The 18,006-nt window shown below is 37.6% G+C and overlaps 1 protein-coding gene across 3 annotated transcripts in view; it reads right to left on the bottom strand.

Moving 5' to 3' along the window:
• VPS8 (VPS8 subunit of CORVET complex) overlaps nucleotides 1-18,006 on the bottom strand; it is a 300,917-nt gene that overhangs the window by 247,946 nt on the left and 34,965 nt on the right. For all 3 annotated transcript variants that reach the window (XM_065876043.1, XM_065876044.1, XM_065876045.1), the window contains 5 exons: nucleotides 17,038-17,191; nucleotides 16,876-16,935; nucleotides 14,884-14,991; nucleotides 9,784-9,864; nucleotides 6,857-7,027 (listed from right to left, as the gene is read on the bottom strand). In XM_065876043.1, coding sequence (XP_065732115.1) covers nucleotides 6,857-7,027; nucleotides 9,784-9,864; nucleotides 14,884-14,991; nucleotides 16,876-16,935; nucleotides 17,038-17,191 — 574 coding nt within the window. The remainder of the gene's footprint in view (nucleotides 1-6,856; nucleotides 7,028-9,783; nucleotides 9,865-14,883; nucleotides 14,992-16,875; nucleotides 16,936-17,037; nucleotides 17,192-18,006) is intronic.

Here is an 18,006-nt window from a genome sequence, read left to right as displayed (position 1 = left end):
GGTTGCAAATTTTGGCTCTGTCACCCAATAGGTGACAGAGTTTAAACAAGTTTCAAACTTCTGACAATTACATTTTTCCATCTTTGAAAACCATGCAGTTTCTGGGAGGCTTAAATACATTAATATTTATAAATCTCCTAAAATATGTAAGTGATCAATACTGATAACTAGTAATTTTTCTTAACTTTTTATCATGAAAATTTTAAAATATATACAAAGGTAGAGAGAATAAAATAATGAACTCAATGTATCCAGTAACCAGCTTCATTAATTATCACTTCACACCAATCTTGTTTCATCTATATTCCCACTGACTCCCCTATAACACAGTAAAAATTCTGAAGTAAATCTCAGATCTTGAACATCTCATTTACAAAAATTCAGTATATGCACAATAAATAAATCCTTTCTAACATAACCACACAATTTCATTGACAGGCTTTCAAAAATTAACAATCACTCCTCCATGTCAAATATCTGATCAGTGTTTGGATTTCAAATTCTCTCATAAATGTCAAATGTTATTGAGGTTTCTGTTCTTTGTTTTGTTTCTACATTTCATTTGTTTAAATCAAGACCCAAATAAGGGCCACACACTGAAGCTGGCTGATGCATCTCTTAAGTCTCTTTTAATCTACAGAGTTTGCCTCTATCTCTCACGGTCCTTTATTTTCCTTGAAGTTTATTTGTTGAAGACGCTGGCACACTTATTCCATAGTTTCCTACTATCTGGATTTTGCTAATGGCATCCCCATGGAATCTTTTAACATGTTCCTCTGCTTCTGTATTTCCTCTAGAAGATCAGAATCAGGGTTTTTTTGGTTGTTGTTTGGTTTGGTTTTCTGGTAGTACCACTTTAAGTATGACGTTAGCGGTAGGATTTTTGTAGATGCTCTTTATTATCAGGCTGAAGAAGTTCCCTTCTATTCCTAGTTTGCTAAGAATTTTATCAGGGATACAGAATTTTGTGAAATGCTTTTCTACATCTTTTGAGATGGTATTATGACCTTCCTTTTACAATAAACTAAATCAGTGAATTACACGTTTTTTTTAAATAAATTATTTATTTATTTTTGGCTGCATTGGGTCTCCATTGCTGTGCACGGGCTTTCTCTAGTTGTGGTGAATGGGGGCTACTCTTCATTGCAGTGTGCGGGCTTCTCATTGCGGTGGCTTCTCTTATTCTGCAGCACTGGCTCTAGGCGCACAGGCCTCAGTAGTTGTGGCACATGGGCTCAGTTGTTGTGGCTTGCAAGCTCTAGAGCCCAGGCTCAGTAGTTGTGGCACATGGGCTTAGCTGCTCTGTGGCACGTGAGATCTTCCCGGATCAGGGCTCAAACCCGTGTCCCCTGCATTGGCAGGCAGATTCTTAACCACTGCGCCACCAGGGAAGTCCCTACATTGACTTTTAAATGTTAAACCAGCCTGGCATGACTTGGATAAACACCATTTGACCATAATTACTCTTTTTATACATTGCTGGTTTCTATCTGCTACTATTTTAAGGATTTTTGCTTCTCTGCTCATGAGGTCATTGGTCTACAACATTCTTTATTGTAAGTCGTCGGTTTTATTATCAGAGGTAAGCTGGTGTCATAAAAAGAATTACGTGCTCTCTTTTTCTCTATTTTTAAAAAGATTTTTGTGTAAAATTGATATTTTTTTCCTTGAATATAATAGACTTCACTAGTGTAGCTATCTGAGCCTGGACTTTCTTTTAGGAAATCAAGTTAATGTACAGCCACACAGAAGTACAACCACTTAGATTTTCACTTCTTGAGTCAGCTTTGGTAATTTGTGCCTTCCAAAGAATTTTTCCATTTCATCCAAAATTGTTTAATTTATTGGCATAAAGTTATTCATATTATTTTTTTAATATCTTTAGACTCCATAGTAACCGCACCTCTCTCATTCCTGATATCAGTAATTGTGTCTTCTCTTTCTCTGGATTAGTCTCACTGGAGGTTTATCAATTTTATGTATCTTTTAAAGAAGAAAATGTATTTTCTTTGATTTTCTCTATTCTTTGTCCATTTCCTACTTAACTGATATATGTTCATCTTTATTATTTCTTCCTTTTATCTACTTCAAGTTTATTTGCTCTTCTCTATTTCCTTAGCTAGAACCCTAGATAATTGATTTGAGATCTTTTTTTCTAATGTATTTAACGTTACAAATTACCCTCAAATTTTTTTCTTTTTTTTAAATTTATTTATTTTATTTTTGGCTGCGTTGAGTCTTCGTTGCTGCGCGTGGACTTTCTCTACTTGCGGCGAACAGGGTCTACTCTTCGTTGCGGTGCACGGGCTTCTCATTGCAGTGGCTTCTCTTGTTGTGGAGCACAGGCTCTAGGCGCACAGGCTTCACTGGTTGCAGCACGCGGGCTCTAGGGCGCACAGGCTTAGTTGCTCCATGGCATGTGGGATTTTCCCTGACCGGGGATGGAACCCGTGTCCCCTGCATTGGCAGGAGGGTTCTTAACCACGGCACCACCAGGGAAGTCCCACACCCTCAAAATTAATTTAATTATAGACCACAATTTTTTTCTGAAATACAGCTGATTTACAATGTTGCGTTAGTTTCAAGTATACAGCAAAGTGATTCAGTTATACATATATATATATTCTTTTTCAGATTCCTTTCCCTTATAGATTATTAAAAGATATTGAGTATAGTTCCCTGTGCTATACAGTAGGTCCTTGTTCATTATCTATTTTACATATGGTAGTGTTTATATGTTAATCCCAAACTCCTAATTATCCGTCCCCCTCTTTCCCCTTTGGTAACCATTAAGTTTGTTTTGTATGTCTATGAGTCTGTCTTATAAATAAGTTCATTTGTATCATTTGTTTAGATTCCACATACAAGTGATATCATGATATCTGCCTTTCTCTGGTTTACTTCAGTCAGTATGATAATCTCTAGGTCCATCCATGTTGCTGCATTATTTCATTATTTCATTCTTTTTATGGCTGGGTAATATTCCATGTATATACCACATCTTCCTTACCCATTCATCTGTCGATGGACATTTAGGTTGCTTCCATGTCTTGGATATTATAAATAGTGCTTCTATGAACATTAGGGTGCATGTATCTTTTTGAATTATAGTTTTGTCCAGATATATGCCCAGGAGTGGGATCATTGGATCATATGGTAATTCTATTTTTAGTTTTTTAAGGAACCTCCATCCTGTAGCTGTGCCAATTTACATTCCCACAAACAGTGCAGGAAGGTTCCTTTTTCTTCCCACCCTCTCCATCATTTATTATTTGTAGTGGTTTTGATGATGGCCATTCTGACAGGTGTGAGGTGACACCTCATTGTAGTTTTGATTTGCATTTCTCTAATAATTAGCAATGTTGAGCATCTTTTCATGTGCCTATTGCCCATCTGTATGTCTTCTTTGGAGAAATGCCTTTTTAGATCTTCTGCCCATTTTTTGATTGGGTTGTTCGTTTTTTTGATATTGAGCGGTATGAGCTGTTTGAGACCACAGCTGTTTGATATGCTGTATTTTCACTTTCGTTTAGTTCAAAATATATTCTAATTTCCTTTGAGATTTCTTCTTTGACTCATAGGTTATTTATAAAAGTGTTACTTAGTTTCCAAATATTTGGGTTTTCTCCAGATTTACCCTGATGATTCCTTCAACAATTTGCTGTAGTTTGTTTTATGGCCTAGCATACAATCTATTGGACGCTCCATGTGCACTTGAAAAAGTTTGTAATTTGCTTTCATTGGGTGGAATATTCTATAAATGTCAGTTAAGTCAAGTTGGTCAATGATTTTTTTGCCTTCTATACCCTTGATGGTTTTGTCTACTAATTCTATTACTTACTGATAAAGGAGTTTTGAAATTTGCAAACTCTAATTGTGGACTTGTCTGTTTCTCCTTTTAGATCTGTTAGTTTTAGTTTCATATATTTTGAAGGTCTGTTATTGGGTGCTTAAACCTTTAAGATTGTTATGCCTTCTTGACAAATTAACACTTTATCAATTTGAAATTTCTCTTTATCTCTGACAATATTCTCTACTCTGAAATCTACTTAATCTGATATTAAAATAGCCATTCTAATGATTAGTGTTTGCATGATATGTCTTTTTCCTTCCCCTTACTTTTAACTTGTCTGTGTCTTTGTATTTAATATGAACTTTTTGTAGACAGCATATAGTTGGTTCTTGCTTTTTTTATCCAGTCTGACAATTCTTGCCTTTTAACTGAAATGTTTAGACTACTTCCATTTCCTATAATTATTGATATAGTTGGGTTTAGATTATCTTATTGTTTTCTACTCGTATTACCTCTTCTTTTTTTATGCTTTGTTGAATTTAATATTTTTTAACATTCCATTTTGTTGCTACCAGTGACTTATAAAGGTATACTTCTTTTTCAGTGACTGCTCTAGTGTTTACAATATGCAGCTTTAACTGTCAGTCTACATTTACATAATATTGTACTATTTGATGTATAATGTTAACAGCCTTACAATAATATACTTCCTTCCCCACATTCCCTGCTGTTATGTACTATTTTCGTCACACTATTACTTCTACATATCATAAACATTCCTTTTGTTTTAAACAGTCAACTGCTCTTGTTAAATGACAGTATTAAGGTACAATTTACATACCATAAAATTCACTCACTAAGTATACAATAATTTTCAGTAAATGTACAGTTGTTCGACCATCACCAAAATCCAGTTTTAGAACATTTCCATCACTCCACAGAGATACCTTTTACCTATTTCCAGTCAACCCTCATTCCTACTCCTGGTCCCAGCCCCACTAATCCACATCTGGCTCTCTAAACCTGCCTTTTCTGGACATTTCATATAAATATAATCAAAGAGTATATGGTCTTTCCATATGGCTTCTTTCACTTAACACAGTATTTTTGAGGTTCATCCATGTTGTAGCATGTGTCAACAGTTCATCTTTTTTATTGAGGAACAGCATTCTATTACGCAGATATGCCACATTTTGTTTATCTATCAGCTAGTGGACATTTTCACTGTTTTGACTTTTTAGCTATTAAGAATAACGTTGCTATGAACATTTGTGTACAAGTGTTTATGCAGAGATATGTTTTCGTTTCACTTGAGTAGCTACCTAGGAGTAGAATCGCTCAGTCATATGGAATCTTTATGTTTAATATTTTGAGGAACTGCCAAAATGTTTTCCACAGTGGCTGCACCATAACCCACAAGGAAAGTACGAGAGTTCCAATATTTCTGCATCCTAATCAACATTTGTTATTGTCTGTGTTTTTGATTATAGCCATCCTAGTGGGCATGAAATGATATCTCACTGTGATTTTGATTTGCATTTCCCTAATGATTAATGATGCTGAGCATCTTGTCATCTGTTTATTGGCCATTTGTATATCTTCTTTGGAGACTGCTGCAGTTTGTTTCTGATGAGAAATCTGCTCTCACACTTGTTGTTGCTCCTCTGCATTTAATGTGTCTTTTTACTCTGCCTGCTTTAATATTTTCCTCTTTCCAATTCATTTGGATCAATCTATGTTTATTTTACTTGTGCTTGGGTTCACTGAGCTTCTTGCAATTCTGTGTTTATAGTTTAGGAAAGTTTTTGACCATTATTTCTTTAAATTATTTTCCCTCCTCTCCTTCAGAGATTTCAACTACACATTTATTAGGCTAAGTGGTGCTGTCTCACTGCAGTCACTAATACTAGTGTTTTTTAAATTTTTTCTCTGTACTTCATTTTGGATAGATTCTATTGCTCTATCTTCAAGTTCACTAATATCTTGAAAACTATTGTTTTTTGTTTTGGGGGTTTTTTCCTGATTTTTTTCCAGACAGGAGAGTAAATCCAGTCCCCATTATTCCATCTTGGCTGAAAGTGCAAGTTCAAAGTCTATCAGTATTTTTAATAACCATTCAGACAAAAGAAAATATCTAAGTGTGGGACAATAATTACTCTTACTTTAGTGAATTCTACTGCATTACCATTTCTTCTCCTGGATTTTCCTGGTTTCTAAATTCTGAAAATATATATGGAAGACCCTTTCACATATATTTATGCTCTAATATCTCAGGGAGATTTGAGTAATGGCTAGATATTATACTGCAGACACTCATTATATATGACCTTCATTACTACTTTTTTCAAGAAATTATCCAGAGAAGACTCAAAAAGTCTAAATTTCCTGCTTAAAGATTATTGGCTTAGGAAACATAAGATCACAATTCAAAGTAATTTAACTGTAAACTACCTGTGTAAACTGCTAAAGGCCATTATTGTCATTGCTTAAAATATAGTAAAATTAATACTAAGATCATAACTTTTGTGTCTTCCTACTCTGCAGGCTCCTACATTTCATTTATTTCCTATTCCTCCAGAATCATCTTTCTTTCTCTCAAAGCGATCTTTGCCTTTTAATGGCTACAGCCTCCATACCTGTTCCAGCCTTTACTAATCACCCAAATATTTCCAAAGCCTTATAGGCTACCTGTCTCTCTAGTCATTTATTCCTTAAATCTATCAGGCTTGTTGTCAACATAATAAACTTTCTAAAATACCTTGCTTTTATAATTTCTTTCTCATGAACTTTCAATTTCATTTCATTATTTCAGTATGAAAGTTAAAATTCTTTGGTATTAAATTAGTCACATTTCCAAGTAGAAGACAACAGGAATTATTGTTCTAGTTTACATTCCTGAATACTTACAAACACACTCACATCCACTTCAACCTAGTTAGTGGCTTTTAAAAAAAAAAATCTCAAGACTTAAAGATAACTCCTCAGAATTCCTATTTCTAAAACAAAACAACAACAAAATACCAAGTTTATCAAAGCAATACTAAGATAATGGATTACCCTTACCAGTGCCTGGCTCACGTTTCCTCCAGTGGCTAGAGATTTGAAATGGCTGCTATTATAGACCAACTGAACTTCTGAGATCTCCACCATTTCCAATTCCTCTTGAGTTTGCCGATCAATCACATGCAACTTCTCTACACTGTCCAAGAGCACAATCGTGCGTGAGTTTATCCACTGTAATTCAAGCACACAACAACACAAAAGTGAGGCCCATCCACACCATCATCCAGGGCAAAAGAGCTTGGCAACTCACTTAAATGACACTGACGACCTTATCCATTTAATTAATAACTTGATGACACCACAATCACAGCAAGAACTACTCGGTGACAACCCAGAGAACGACAAGTGCACAGCTGAGTTTTGATGGTGTTAAAATGACTCATAGTGTAAAAGAAGGCTAATTAAAAGCTCTAATAGATATTATGGGATATACTGTTTTTTATCAATGTTTTTGAAAGGTACATCGGCAAAATGACTTAAGCAAAGTGACCAACTTTGCATTTCTAGTGTTTTTGACATTAATCAAACAAAAGGGCAAATGAAACCTCATAAACCTATCTGGTCAAAGAATGATTGTTACCATTTAAGTAATTCATATTTAAAAATACAAGCTGGGCTTCCCTGGTGGCGCAGTGGTTGAGAGTCCGCCTGCCGATGCAGGGGACACGGGTTCGTGCCCCGGTCCGGGAAGATCCCACATGCATGGCCGCTGAACCTGCGCGTCTGGAGCCTGTGCTCCGCAAGGGGAGAGGCCACAACAGTGAGAGGCCTGCGTACCATAAAAAAAAAAAAAAAAATACAAGCTATTTAAAATATATATTTCCTTTAAAACATACCTACAAATTATGGCAGAGCTCTTTGCTCTTTCTATTTCTCTATATATTCTGAATATTCTTTAATTAGTACTATTATAATATTAAAAGTAATAACAATAATAATGTTAAAATCTTCTGAAGGATACCATTTTGATAAATTTCTTGGGTTATATATAAGATTTCTTATTTTCAAAATTTTTTTTTTTTTTTGGTGGTACGCGGGCCTCTCACTGTTGCGGCCTCTCCTGTTGCGGAGCACAGGCTCAGCGGCCTTGGCTCACGGGCCCAGCCGCTCCGTGGCACGTGGGATCTTCCCGGACTGGGGCACGAACCCGTGTCCCCTACATCGGCAGGTGGACTCTCAACCACTGCACCACGAGGGAAGCCCCAAAATATTTTTTTGAAAAATCTCAATCCCTTCCCAAGAAATAAATGAAGTCTTAAAATCTGTTCAATTAGAATTCTAAATTAACCAGAACAAAGTACTTCCCCTGTACTTTCTCTCTCTGGTATTCATTTTGGTTTATTTATATGAACTCTTCCTATGTTATCAGAAATTATTTGCATAATATCATATCAAAGACAATCAAGTTGAAAATGGATCAATTTTCTTTTAACTATGTTGAATATATACTTTAACCCTGTGTTACACAGGAAGGGTTTGGTTTTCAAAAAAAACACTGTCCCTCAGGAAACAGAGTTTGACACTCAAATCATTTACAAAGAGCTTTTGTAAGGTGCTCTCTTGTTTACTTTACTTTGAGAAACAAAGTATCATTTAGGAAAGACACATTATTCAGCCCTGTATAAACTTAGTGCTAGTTTTTAGATGTTTTCAAAGGTCACCTGGTTAAAAGAGAAAGAATGACAAAAAATGTTAGCAGGATTAGCAATTATTCTTGGGATTAGATCCTTACAATTTTAAGTGTTGACACATTGTAAACAAGCCTTTTAAAGGTAATTTACAAAGCAATGCAGTTAGGGGTCACATCATGAATAAGCCACAGGACAAATGAAAAACACCAACTGTCCTACTATTAGGAGAATGGCTACCTGTGGTTGGGAAAATTTTTTCCAGGGACAGAATCATATGCAGATTTTTAAAGTGCTGTATCTCAAACATCTTAAATGGAAGCAATGATGATGAATTCTAGAAAACTGTGTTAGATGATTTTCAACAAGGGGTTCTTGTTGAAACCCTTGTTGACAAAAACACTGATGCCTTATACACATGAGAAGAGGTTGAACAAAATTATTTCATGAAATGTGTATGAAAAAAAGTATTATTTCTAAATCAAGTCTGTATATGAGATTGAAAGGCAATGTGCAAATAAATTAATAAATCATCTATTATAAAAACTGATGCAAAAAGAAATAATCTTTTTTTTAAACCAAAAGTTGCTCAGGACTGAGATGCATAGTAGAGACAGAACTCTGAAAAGTTTTCAGCCACAGATAAAGAATAGCTCCTGAACTCCCGAACCAATTAGGACATACTCAGAAGTACAAAAATGTGTTAACAAAAAAAGCCTGGCAATGATCCTGAAGAAATGATTCTGATCTCCCTTTTGAGCTGATCAGGACATTAAAGAAAACTTTTACTGATCCTGCCAGTGTTCAGCAGGACATGAGGCTAAAAGGCAATAAAAATAACGTGGCATCACACCAGCCTCAGACTTTATTCAGTACAAGCAGGATTTAACTTTTTTTAAAAAATTATTTACTTTTGGCTGCGTTGGGTCTTCGTTGCTGCACGCGGGCTTTCTCTAGTTGCAGCGAGTGGGGGCTACTCTTTATTGCGGTGCACGGGCTTCTCATTGCGGTGGCTTCTCTTGTTGCGGAGCACAGGCTCAGTAGTTGTGGCACAGGGGCTTAGTCACTCAGCAGCATGTGGGATCTTCCTGGACCAGAGCTCGAACCCGTGTACCCTGCATTGGCAGGCGGATTCTTAACCACTGCACCACAGGGAAGCCCAGGACTTCACTTCTGTCCACATTTTATATAATCCTAAAGGTCATGATTTATGGCAGAAATCCTGGTAGCCTTAATACAACATGGACTCAAACCAATTACATAAAATGAACGGGGATATTTCATTTCAATAATACTCACAGTAAAGTTGATGAGGTCATAGTATAGGTGAAGATGCTTTTGCTTAGTAACATGTATTGCTCCAGATTCGTCTCTCTTAACCTGATGATGAAATAAAAACAACCTAAATATCAGCTATTGTTTGAGAGACGTTTTAAAGTCTCACCTAGTCAATCCACCTAGAAAATGATTTCCATTCAGAATATGGATAAAACAAAAATATTGATAATTAAAGAAACTATACAAATGAAAAAAATCATTCACATCATGATTTGTACCAAAATCCATAGTACACCTGGTCAGTGGTCTAGTTGGCAGTTTAGGCATACCTTGTTTTATTGCACTTCACTTTATTGTGCTTCCAGATATTGTGTGTTTTACAAACTGAAGGTTTGTGGCAACCCTGTGTCAATCAATCTGTCAGCACCATTTTTCCAACAACATTTGCTCACTTCATGTCTCTGTGCTACATTTTGGTAATTCTTGCAACACTTCAAACTTTTTCATTATTATTGTATTGTTATAGTAATCTGTGATCAGTGATCTTTGATGTTAATATTGTAATTGTTTTGGCATTTTTTAACAATAAAGTATTTTTAAATTAAGGTATGTACATTGTTTTTCTTTAGAGATAATGCTATTGCACACTTAAAAGACTACAGTATAGTGTAAACATAAGTTTTATACACACTTGGAAACCAAACAACTTATGTGACTCACTTTATTGCAATATTTGCTTTATTGCAGTGGTCTGAAACTGAACCCACAATATCCCTGGGGTAAGTCTGTACAGGCAAATGCTGTATGTAATATTCACTCTGTCATAATTCAGAAAAACCTAACTGCATCACGTCAATGACTATTTAGCCAGAGTTAAAGCATAAAATGGGATTGGTGGCATAATGTAAAAAAGTAAAACAAAAGTTCATGAAAAGAAAAAAAACTGCTGCAGTGACAAGACTAGACTTCTTTGGGTGAAGTATGATACTATTATAGCTCAAAGAGCCCAAAATTTCCCAAAAGAACCTCAAGTGTCAATATTTTACTTATATATGCATATATATACTCTCTATAATCTTCATTCGTCCTTATAATTTGCTCTCTCCACTTATGCTCCAAGGTGACAGAGCACTGAAGAAGAACAACACACCACAATGACCTGCCTGAAATTCATGACGTTTAATTCAACCTGAGTTTTCTTGCATAATCTCCATAGTCGTCTTCTAGATGTCTTCCTTTCCCTTTAAGTCACAATTCCTCTTTGCCTTCTAGTCCCAACACTTGTAGTGTTGACCTCACCAGATATCTTAACAAACAACTGAGACCATTTAGTGTGAGCCCTTTGTGTACTCCCATCTTCACTTCCTAAGTCACCTCCCCTGTAAGAAAGAATGCTCTGGTAAAAAGGAGCATAAGATCTACAGCTATGTGTTTAAGAGTAAGTTCCACTATTACAGCTGAGTCACCAAGAGTAAACCATTTATTCTTTCAGTTTCCTCATTTGTAAAATGAAAATAAGACAGCACCAAATTGTTCCATATCTTGCATATGTTGAAAGTGTTTCGTAAACAAAAAGGTCAATGCCAACATTAACTATTCTAAGATTGGCTAAGGTCCTTGCTAAACAAGATCACTTCACGTGTATATACTCTAAATCCTACGCCCTCCATTACTGTTAATATTACCCCTCCCCTGCTAACATACTCAGTCACTCCTTTCAAAGGACCTTTTTCCTCTTGCTATCAAACAGGTTTCTGACTTTTCCACCTTCAAAAAACAAAAGCAAAACACCTTCCCTTCATTTACTTCTTCCAGAAAGTTAACCATTCTTTTTCCTCTTGTAACCAAATGCTGTTCTATGATTGTGTGAGTCTGTTCTTCTAGATACTCATTTCTCTAACAAGGCTCTATAATCTAGCTTCCACCTCAATTCCACTGATAATTAGTCCTCTGAAAAGTTTCTAAAGAACTACTTCTTGCATATCTGGTGGCCTTATCTTCAGTCTTCTTCCTTGATCTCTCTTTGGCATTGGTATTACCCTGGAATTGATAATGTGCTGAAGCCTCTCCTTCTTCATCTTCTGTGATGCCATACTGGTCTATTTCCCCTCCTACTTCTAGATGCCTTTATAAGATCCTACTGTCTTTTCTTTTTCCTTTCCCCTACATGAGTGTCCAACAAGGTTATGTATGCTCTCGCTTTTGATTTTCACAGCTTCAACTACCTTCTCTATTCTGGAATTCTCATTTTCACCCCAGACCTGGACTGCCTATCCTCCCAGAGGACATTCCCCAATACAACACTTGAGAGTCTCACCTTCACTTTCAACCCAACACATTCAATTCTTCCCTGACCCTAACTCACTGAATATTTCATGCTTCTAAAATGCAAAGCCAGAAATGCAATGTTTTGTTTATGTCCTTCGGTCCCCAGACCCACTAAGATGAGAAACCTTGTCTTTCCTTCAAAATGCCATCCCTAACTCTCACTGCAACCAACCATCCTTGTCTAAAGACGTCACACTTGCTTTATTAAAAAAGCAAAACCTTTCCTTTCCCTCCAACCTCCTATAATCTGTTCTTTTTACTATTTCTACAGTGATCTTCCTAAAACATCACTTTAATTACCTAAGAACCTGTGATGGCTCCCCATTACCAATCTAGGTCAATTTTTATATAATCTAGATCAGAGGTTGGCAAACTTTTTCTGTAAAAGGCCATACAGTAAGTATTTTAGGCTCTACAGAGCATACAGTCTCTGTCACGACTACTCAACTCTGCCACAGTAGTGCAAAAGCAGCCATAAATAATACATAACCAAATGGGCATGACTGTATTCAATAAAACTTTACAAAAACAAGCAGCCAGCCAGATCTGGCCCATAGGCCACAGTCTGCCAACCCCTGATCAAGATCCATGCCGTATGTTCAACTTTATTCTCAACAATAAGTTTCTACCTGTCATTAACTCTATAAATATTTATTAGGGACTTTCTACATACAAGCAGTGTCCTAGTGGCTGGAATAGAGCAGTAGAGTTGGTTTTAGACTTACAGAGCTTTCAGTCTAGTGAGGAAAAAAAATATTAGATAAGTAATTTTAAAAATGCTGAGTGTTGTCAAAAAAGGTCTTATCGGTGTCTATGAAGCGGGAAATGCTAACTGAGGTCAGGAGGTCAGGAAAGGCAATGCTAATCATGAGCCAGTATAATGTGGAAGAGAGCACACAGCTTTCCTGGCAGAGGTGCTGGCATACGTAAAGACACCGAGGCCAAAGACATGGAAGCAACCTAAATGTCCGTTGACAGAGGAATGGATAAAGAAAATGTGGTGTATAAATATACATGTATACACACACACACACACACACACACACACACACACACACACATACATACAACAGAATACTATTCAGCCACAAAAAAGAATGAAATAATGCTATTTGCAGCAACATGGGTGGACCTAGAGATTATCGTACTAAGTGAAGTAAGTCAGTTATATGTGCTTATATGCTTATATCTGGAATCTAAAAAAATGATACAAATAAACTTATTTTCAAAACAGAAACAGGCTCACAGACATAGAAAACAAACTTATGGTTACCAAAGGGGAAAGGAGGGGGAGGGATAAATTAGGAGTTTGGGATTAGCAGCTACAAACTACTCTATGTAAAATAAACAACAAGGTCCTACCGCACAGCACAGGGAATTATATTCAGTATCTCATAATAATCTATAATGGAAAATAATCTGAAAAAGAATGTGTGTGTGTGTGTGTGTGTGTGTGTGTATAAAAACTGAATCACTTTGCTGTACACCAAAAACTAACTCAACACTGTCAATCAACTATACTTCAATTAAAAAAAAAAAAAAAGACACTGAGGCCAAAGACTAGTCAGGAAGCTACTCCAGAGCCTAGGCTAGAGATGTCAGTGGGAAGCAGCAATGGGGGAGACAAAGAGGAAGTATACTCAGAGTCAACAGATGTGTGATAGAGTAGAAATAAAGGGAGAAGTGTAACTGAAAGGCAACTCCTAGATTTCTGGCTGGAGAAACTAGGTGGATAGTGGTATACTTGCTTCACTGAGCTAGGAAACCCAAGAAGAGATTCCATAGGCACATTCTTACCTCTATAACTTCAGTTCATCTTATTTTCCCCAATATGCATATTCACCCCTCCTGTAGTATTTGCCTTTTTTTGTTTTTTTAATAAATTCATTTATTTATTTATTTTTGGCTGTGTTGGGTCTTCATTGCTGCGCACAGGCTTTCTCTAGTTGCGACGAGATGGGGCTACTCTTCAGTGCGGTGCGTGGGTTTCTCATTGCAGTGGCTTGTCTTTGTTCTGGAGCACAGGCTCAGTAGTTGTGGCTTGTAGGCTCTAGAGCGAAGACTCAGTAGTTGTGGCACAGGGGCTTAGTTGCTCTGCGCCATGTGGGATCTTCCTGGACCAGGGCTCGAACCCGTGTCCCCTGCATTGGCTGGCAGATTCTTAACCACTGTGCCACCAGGGAAGTCCCTAGTATCTGCCTTATATCCTTCATAAAGTCTTCCACATCCTCTTTAGTCTGTACAAATCTCTTCATACTCTGAACTTATAGCAATTTTTAAATTCTCATCACATACTTGAATCCTTAAACTGTTCTCACTAGTAGTAATGAACATACTGGTTTTGCCTTTCAAAACATATCTTAACCTATGTGAAAGAAGGAGTTAAGTTTTACACTTCTTTCAATTGCCTCATGTCCATTACACTGCAGATAACATAGTATGTGCTCAATGATAACTTGCTGTCTAATAAATACACTATATGTAGATAGGTAAGCCATTAATGCAGACCTATGTACATTTATATATGCATACGTACACATAAACCATCAATTATTTATTAGTCAAAGGAGATGGAACTGAGAAATATACCATGAAGAGGCATGGAGCTGAGGGTGATCATCTGTTTTCCATGTTAACCACTAAAGCCTCGAATAAACATTAAATAGGTCACTCTCTCTCCAAAGAATTACGATAGCATATTTCTTTGACACAATATTAAATTACTGGTGAATCAAAAAAATAATCTTATGATAAAGGACTTTACCACAGATCTAGCATCATATTAGGACTTACCAGTAGAAAATGAACAACATCTCCTCTGCAGAAGGCAAGCATGGGATTCACATAATTATGCACTGCCACGAAGTGCCAGGCCAGCAATGGAACACTGGAAGGATCCATCTAAGTGAGGAGAAGGGAAAAAAAAAGTCATCACTGTTAACACACAGAAAAACAAAGGGAAAACTCTGGTTTACAACAGCATCTGACTGGTGTTCCTTGATAAAACTTCTCCTAATTTCTTATTAAAATTCCTAAAGGAGGGACTTCCCCTGGTGGCGCAGTGGTTAAGAATCCACCTGCCAATGCAGGGGACACGGGTTCAAGACCTGGTCCGGGAAAATCCCACATGCCGCGGAGCAACTAAGCCTGTGCGCCACAACTACTGAGCCTGCGCTCTAGAGCCCGCGAGCCACAACTACTGAAGCCCATGCACCACAACTACTGAAGCCCGCGCGTCTATAGAGCCCGTGCTCCGCAACAAGAGAAGCCACCGCAATGAGACGCACATGCACCACAATGAAGAGTAGCCCCCGCTCACCGCAACTAGAGAAAAGACGGCACGCAGCAACAAAGACCCAATGCAGCCAATCAATCAATCAATCAATCAATTCCAAAGGAGCAGGGACTGACTGGGAAGTGTCATGAGGGAACTTTCTGTGTGGATGGTAATGTTCCACATCTTGACAGAGGTTTGGATTACAAAAGTACATACATCTTGTCAAAGTTCAGCAAATGTACACTCAAGATCTGTACATTTGTTGCATGTAAATTGTTACACCAAAGGAAAAACTTCAACAAATACTGAACTGTACTTAATCATATGCATGTTGAATATTTAGGAAAAAAGAGTACTAATTTCTGTAACTTACTTGGAAATACATTTAAAAAGAACATAATTTGATGGGTGCACAAACAGGTATATAATAAAATACAATAAAATGCTAATGGTAGAGTTTTACAATGGTAATAAGTATATAGATGTTCAATGTAAAATTCTTTTAACTTCTCTATTTGTTTGAAAATGTTCATAATAAAATGTTGGAAAAAACACCAATAAAAACATACAAAAAGATGTAAACACATACTACCATGATAAATCTCAATTAGCCAATGAAGCTCACCTAAGAACTGTTTTGTTTTTTTTTTTTTTGCGGTACACGGGCCTCTCACTGCTGTGGCCTCTCCCGTTGCGGAGCACAGGCTCCGGACGCACAGGCTCAGCGGCCATGGCTCACGGGCCTAGCCGCTCCGCGGCATGTGGGATCTTCCCGGACCGGGGCACGAACCCGCATCCCCTGCATCGGCAGGCGGACTCTCAACCACTGCGCCACCAGGGAAGCCCTAAGAACTGTTAATGTCAATATAAGCCAGCTTTGCCAGCTGAAAGGGCAGACCTGCTTCCCCTGGGGTCCAAAGATACACCGAGTACAAACAAGAAAACAGAAGAGTGAGCTCCCTCATTACAGAGGCTACTTTCTGAACCAGTCTTCGTTCTGCACCATCATTCTCCATCCCATCCCATCCCATCAATGCCTCTCCTCATATACACACTGGAAGAAAACAACTCTTTGAAAACAACCAATCAGGAAAAAGAAAAGGGAAATTGAGGTGTGCGTAATACATTCTGAAAAGTATCATCCCCCAAAGTAAAATATCAGAGGCAGAAGAAGCCAAGGAAAGAGTATGCAGCGGCAATTCATGCTGGGTATCACGGTGGGGTGTTCTCTATCAGCAGTTCATTATCAAAGCAGCAGCTGTTCATGAGAGAAAAACTTAACAGAATAAAGGTAGAAAAGTACAGATCTTGTGATCCCCAGGTTACTGCTGTAGTCACCAGCTTATGCTGCTTTGGTCACATCAAGGTAATCAGAAAGTGACCTTTGCAGCACTGATTTCCATTCTGCCTAGTTTTCTGACAACCTCACAGAATGTGCCACTTGCAAGTCATTCTCCCCAATCTCCTGACATGGTCTTTTTACCGATAAGAAGGAGAGGCTTACTTACCCGTCCATAAGGAAAAGTCATCCACACTTTCAAGGATGGCTTCAATCCAATGACCAGGATCTTTAGGGGAAAAAATACATTTTAATATTTACCCTGCAATTTTCAAATTTTTGGTATTCAAAGCCTCTAAAGTTATGAGCTTCATCTTCTAAATATACCTACCTTTGTTAAGGATGCCATGGCCAGTAAGGAAAACTGTGTGATGGGATGATCTTTCAACTCGGGCTTAGAATGGAGAGGCTCAATACAGCAAACTTCACCCTTGGAACCACTAAACAGGCACCTAGATTCACATGTCCTCACTCCCATCACTCTCCTGAAAATGTAACCAAAAAATGTCAGACCAACTTAGCAATGCTCCAAGGCACTATAGCCCTAGCGTGGCCTACTACAAAAGCCTCCTAACAATCCAACAATTGTTACTCCTGACCCCAACAATCCAAACTCCACATGACATCAGCATGTCATTTTTAATGTGTGGGTCAGATTTATCACCCTTCTCCTAAAAAATCTCCAATGGCTTGCCACTGTACATAAAATAAAATCCACTCTTCACCATGTTTAAAAGGTCCTATGTGATCTGGCTCCTGCCTTCACTCCTCTCCCACTACTGTTGCTCCTGACAAACGCATGCTCCAGCCACACCTGCTTTCTCTCCACTGCTCCAGCATGCCATGCTGTGCCCACCTCAAAGGCTCTGTGCTTGAACGTCCCTCTGCCTGGAACACTTCTCCTATATGTTTCCACTTGTTGACCAGATTGTCATTCAGGTCTTTGCTCAAATGTCACCTTTGGAGAGAAGCCTTACTAAATTATACTCAAATGTACTCCAGCACACTGACCTGTTTTATTTTTTTCACAGTACTCATAACTATCTACAGTTATTTCATTTATGCATTGGTTTATTGTGTCTCCCTACCCCCGACCCAACTAGAATGTAAGTTCTATTGGAGTAGCAACCTTGCCTGGTTCATAGCTGTAACTCTAGAACAATGCCTACACATAGGAGATGCTCAATAAACGTTAGCTAAATAAATCAACAGTATTTTTTAAGCAATTACTTTGGGCTCAACATTGTTAGAAGGTGTGAGAAATACAAGAAACATAGTCCTTACTTTGAAGAACTTATGG

The sequence above is a fragment of the Phocoena phocoena genome, chromosome 4 (assembly GCF_963924675.1).
Source record: "Phocoena phocoena chromosome 4, mPhoPho1.1, whole genome shotgun sequence".
In the NCBI taxonomy this organism is placed as follows: Eukaryota; Metazoa; Chordata; class Mammalia; order Artiodactyla; family Phocoenidae; genus Phocoena; species Phocoena phocoena.
Note: the sequence above shows the minus strand (reverse complement) of the source record. Positions and strands in the feature narration are given on the sequence as shown.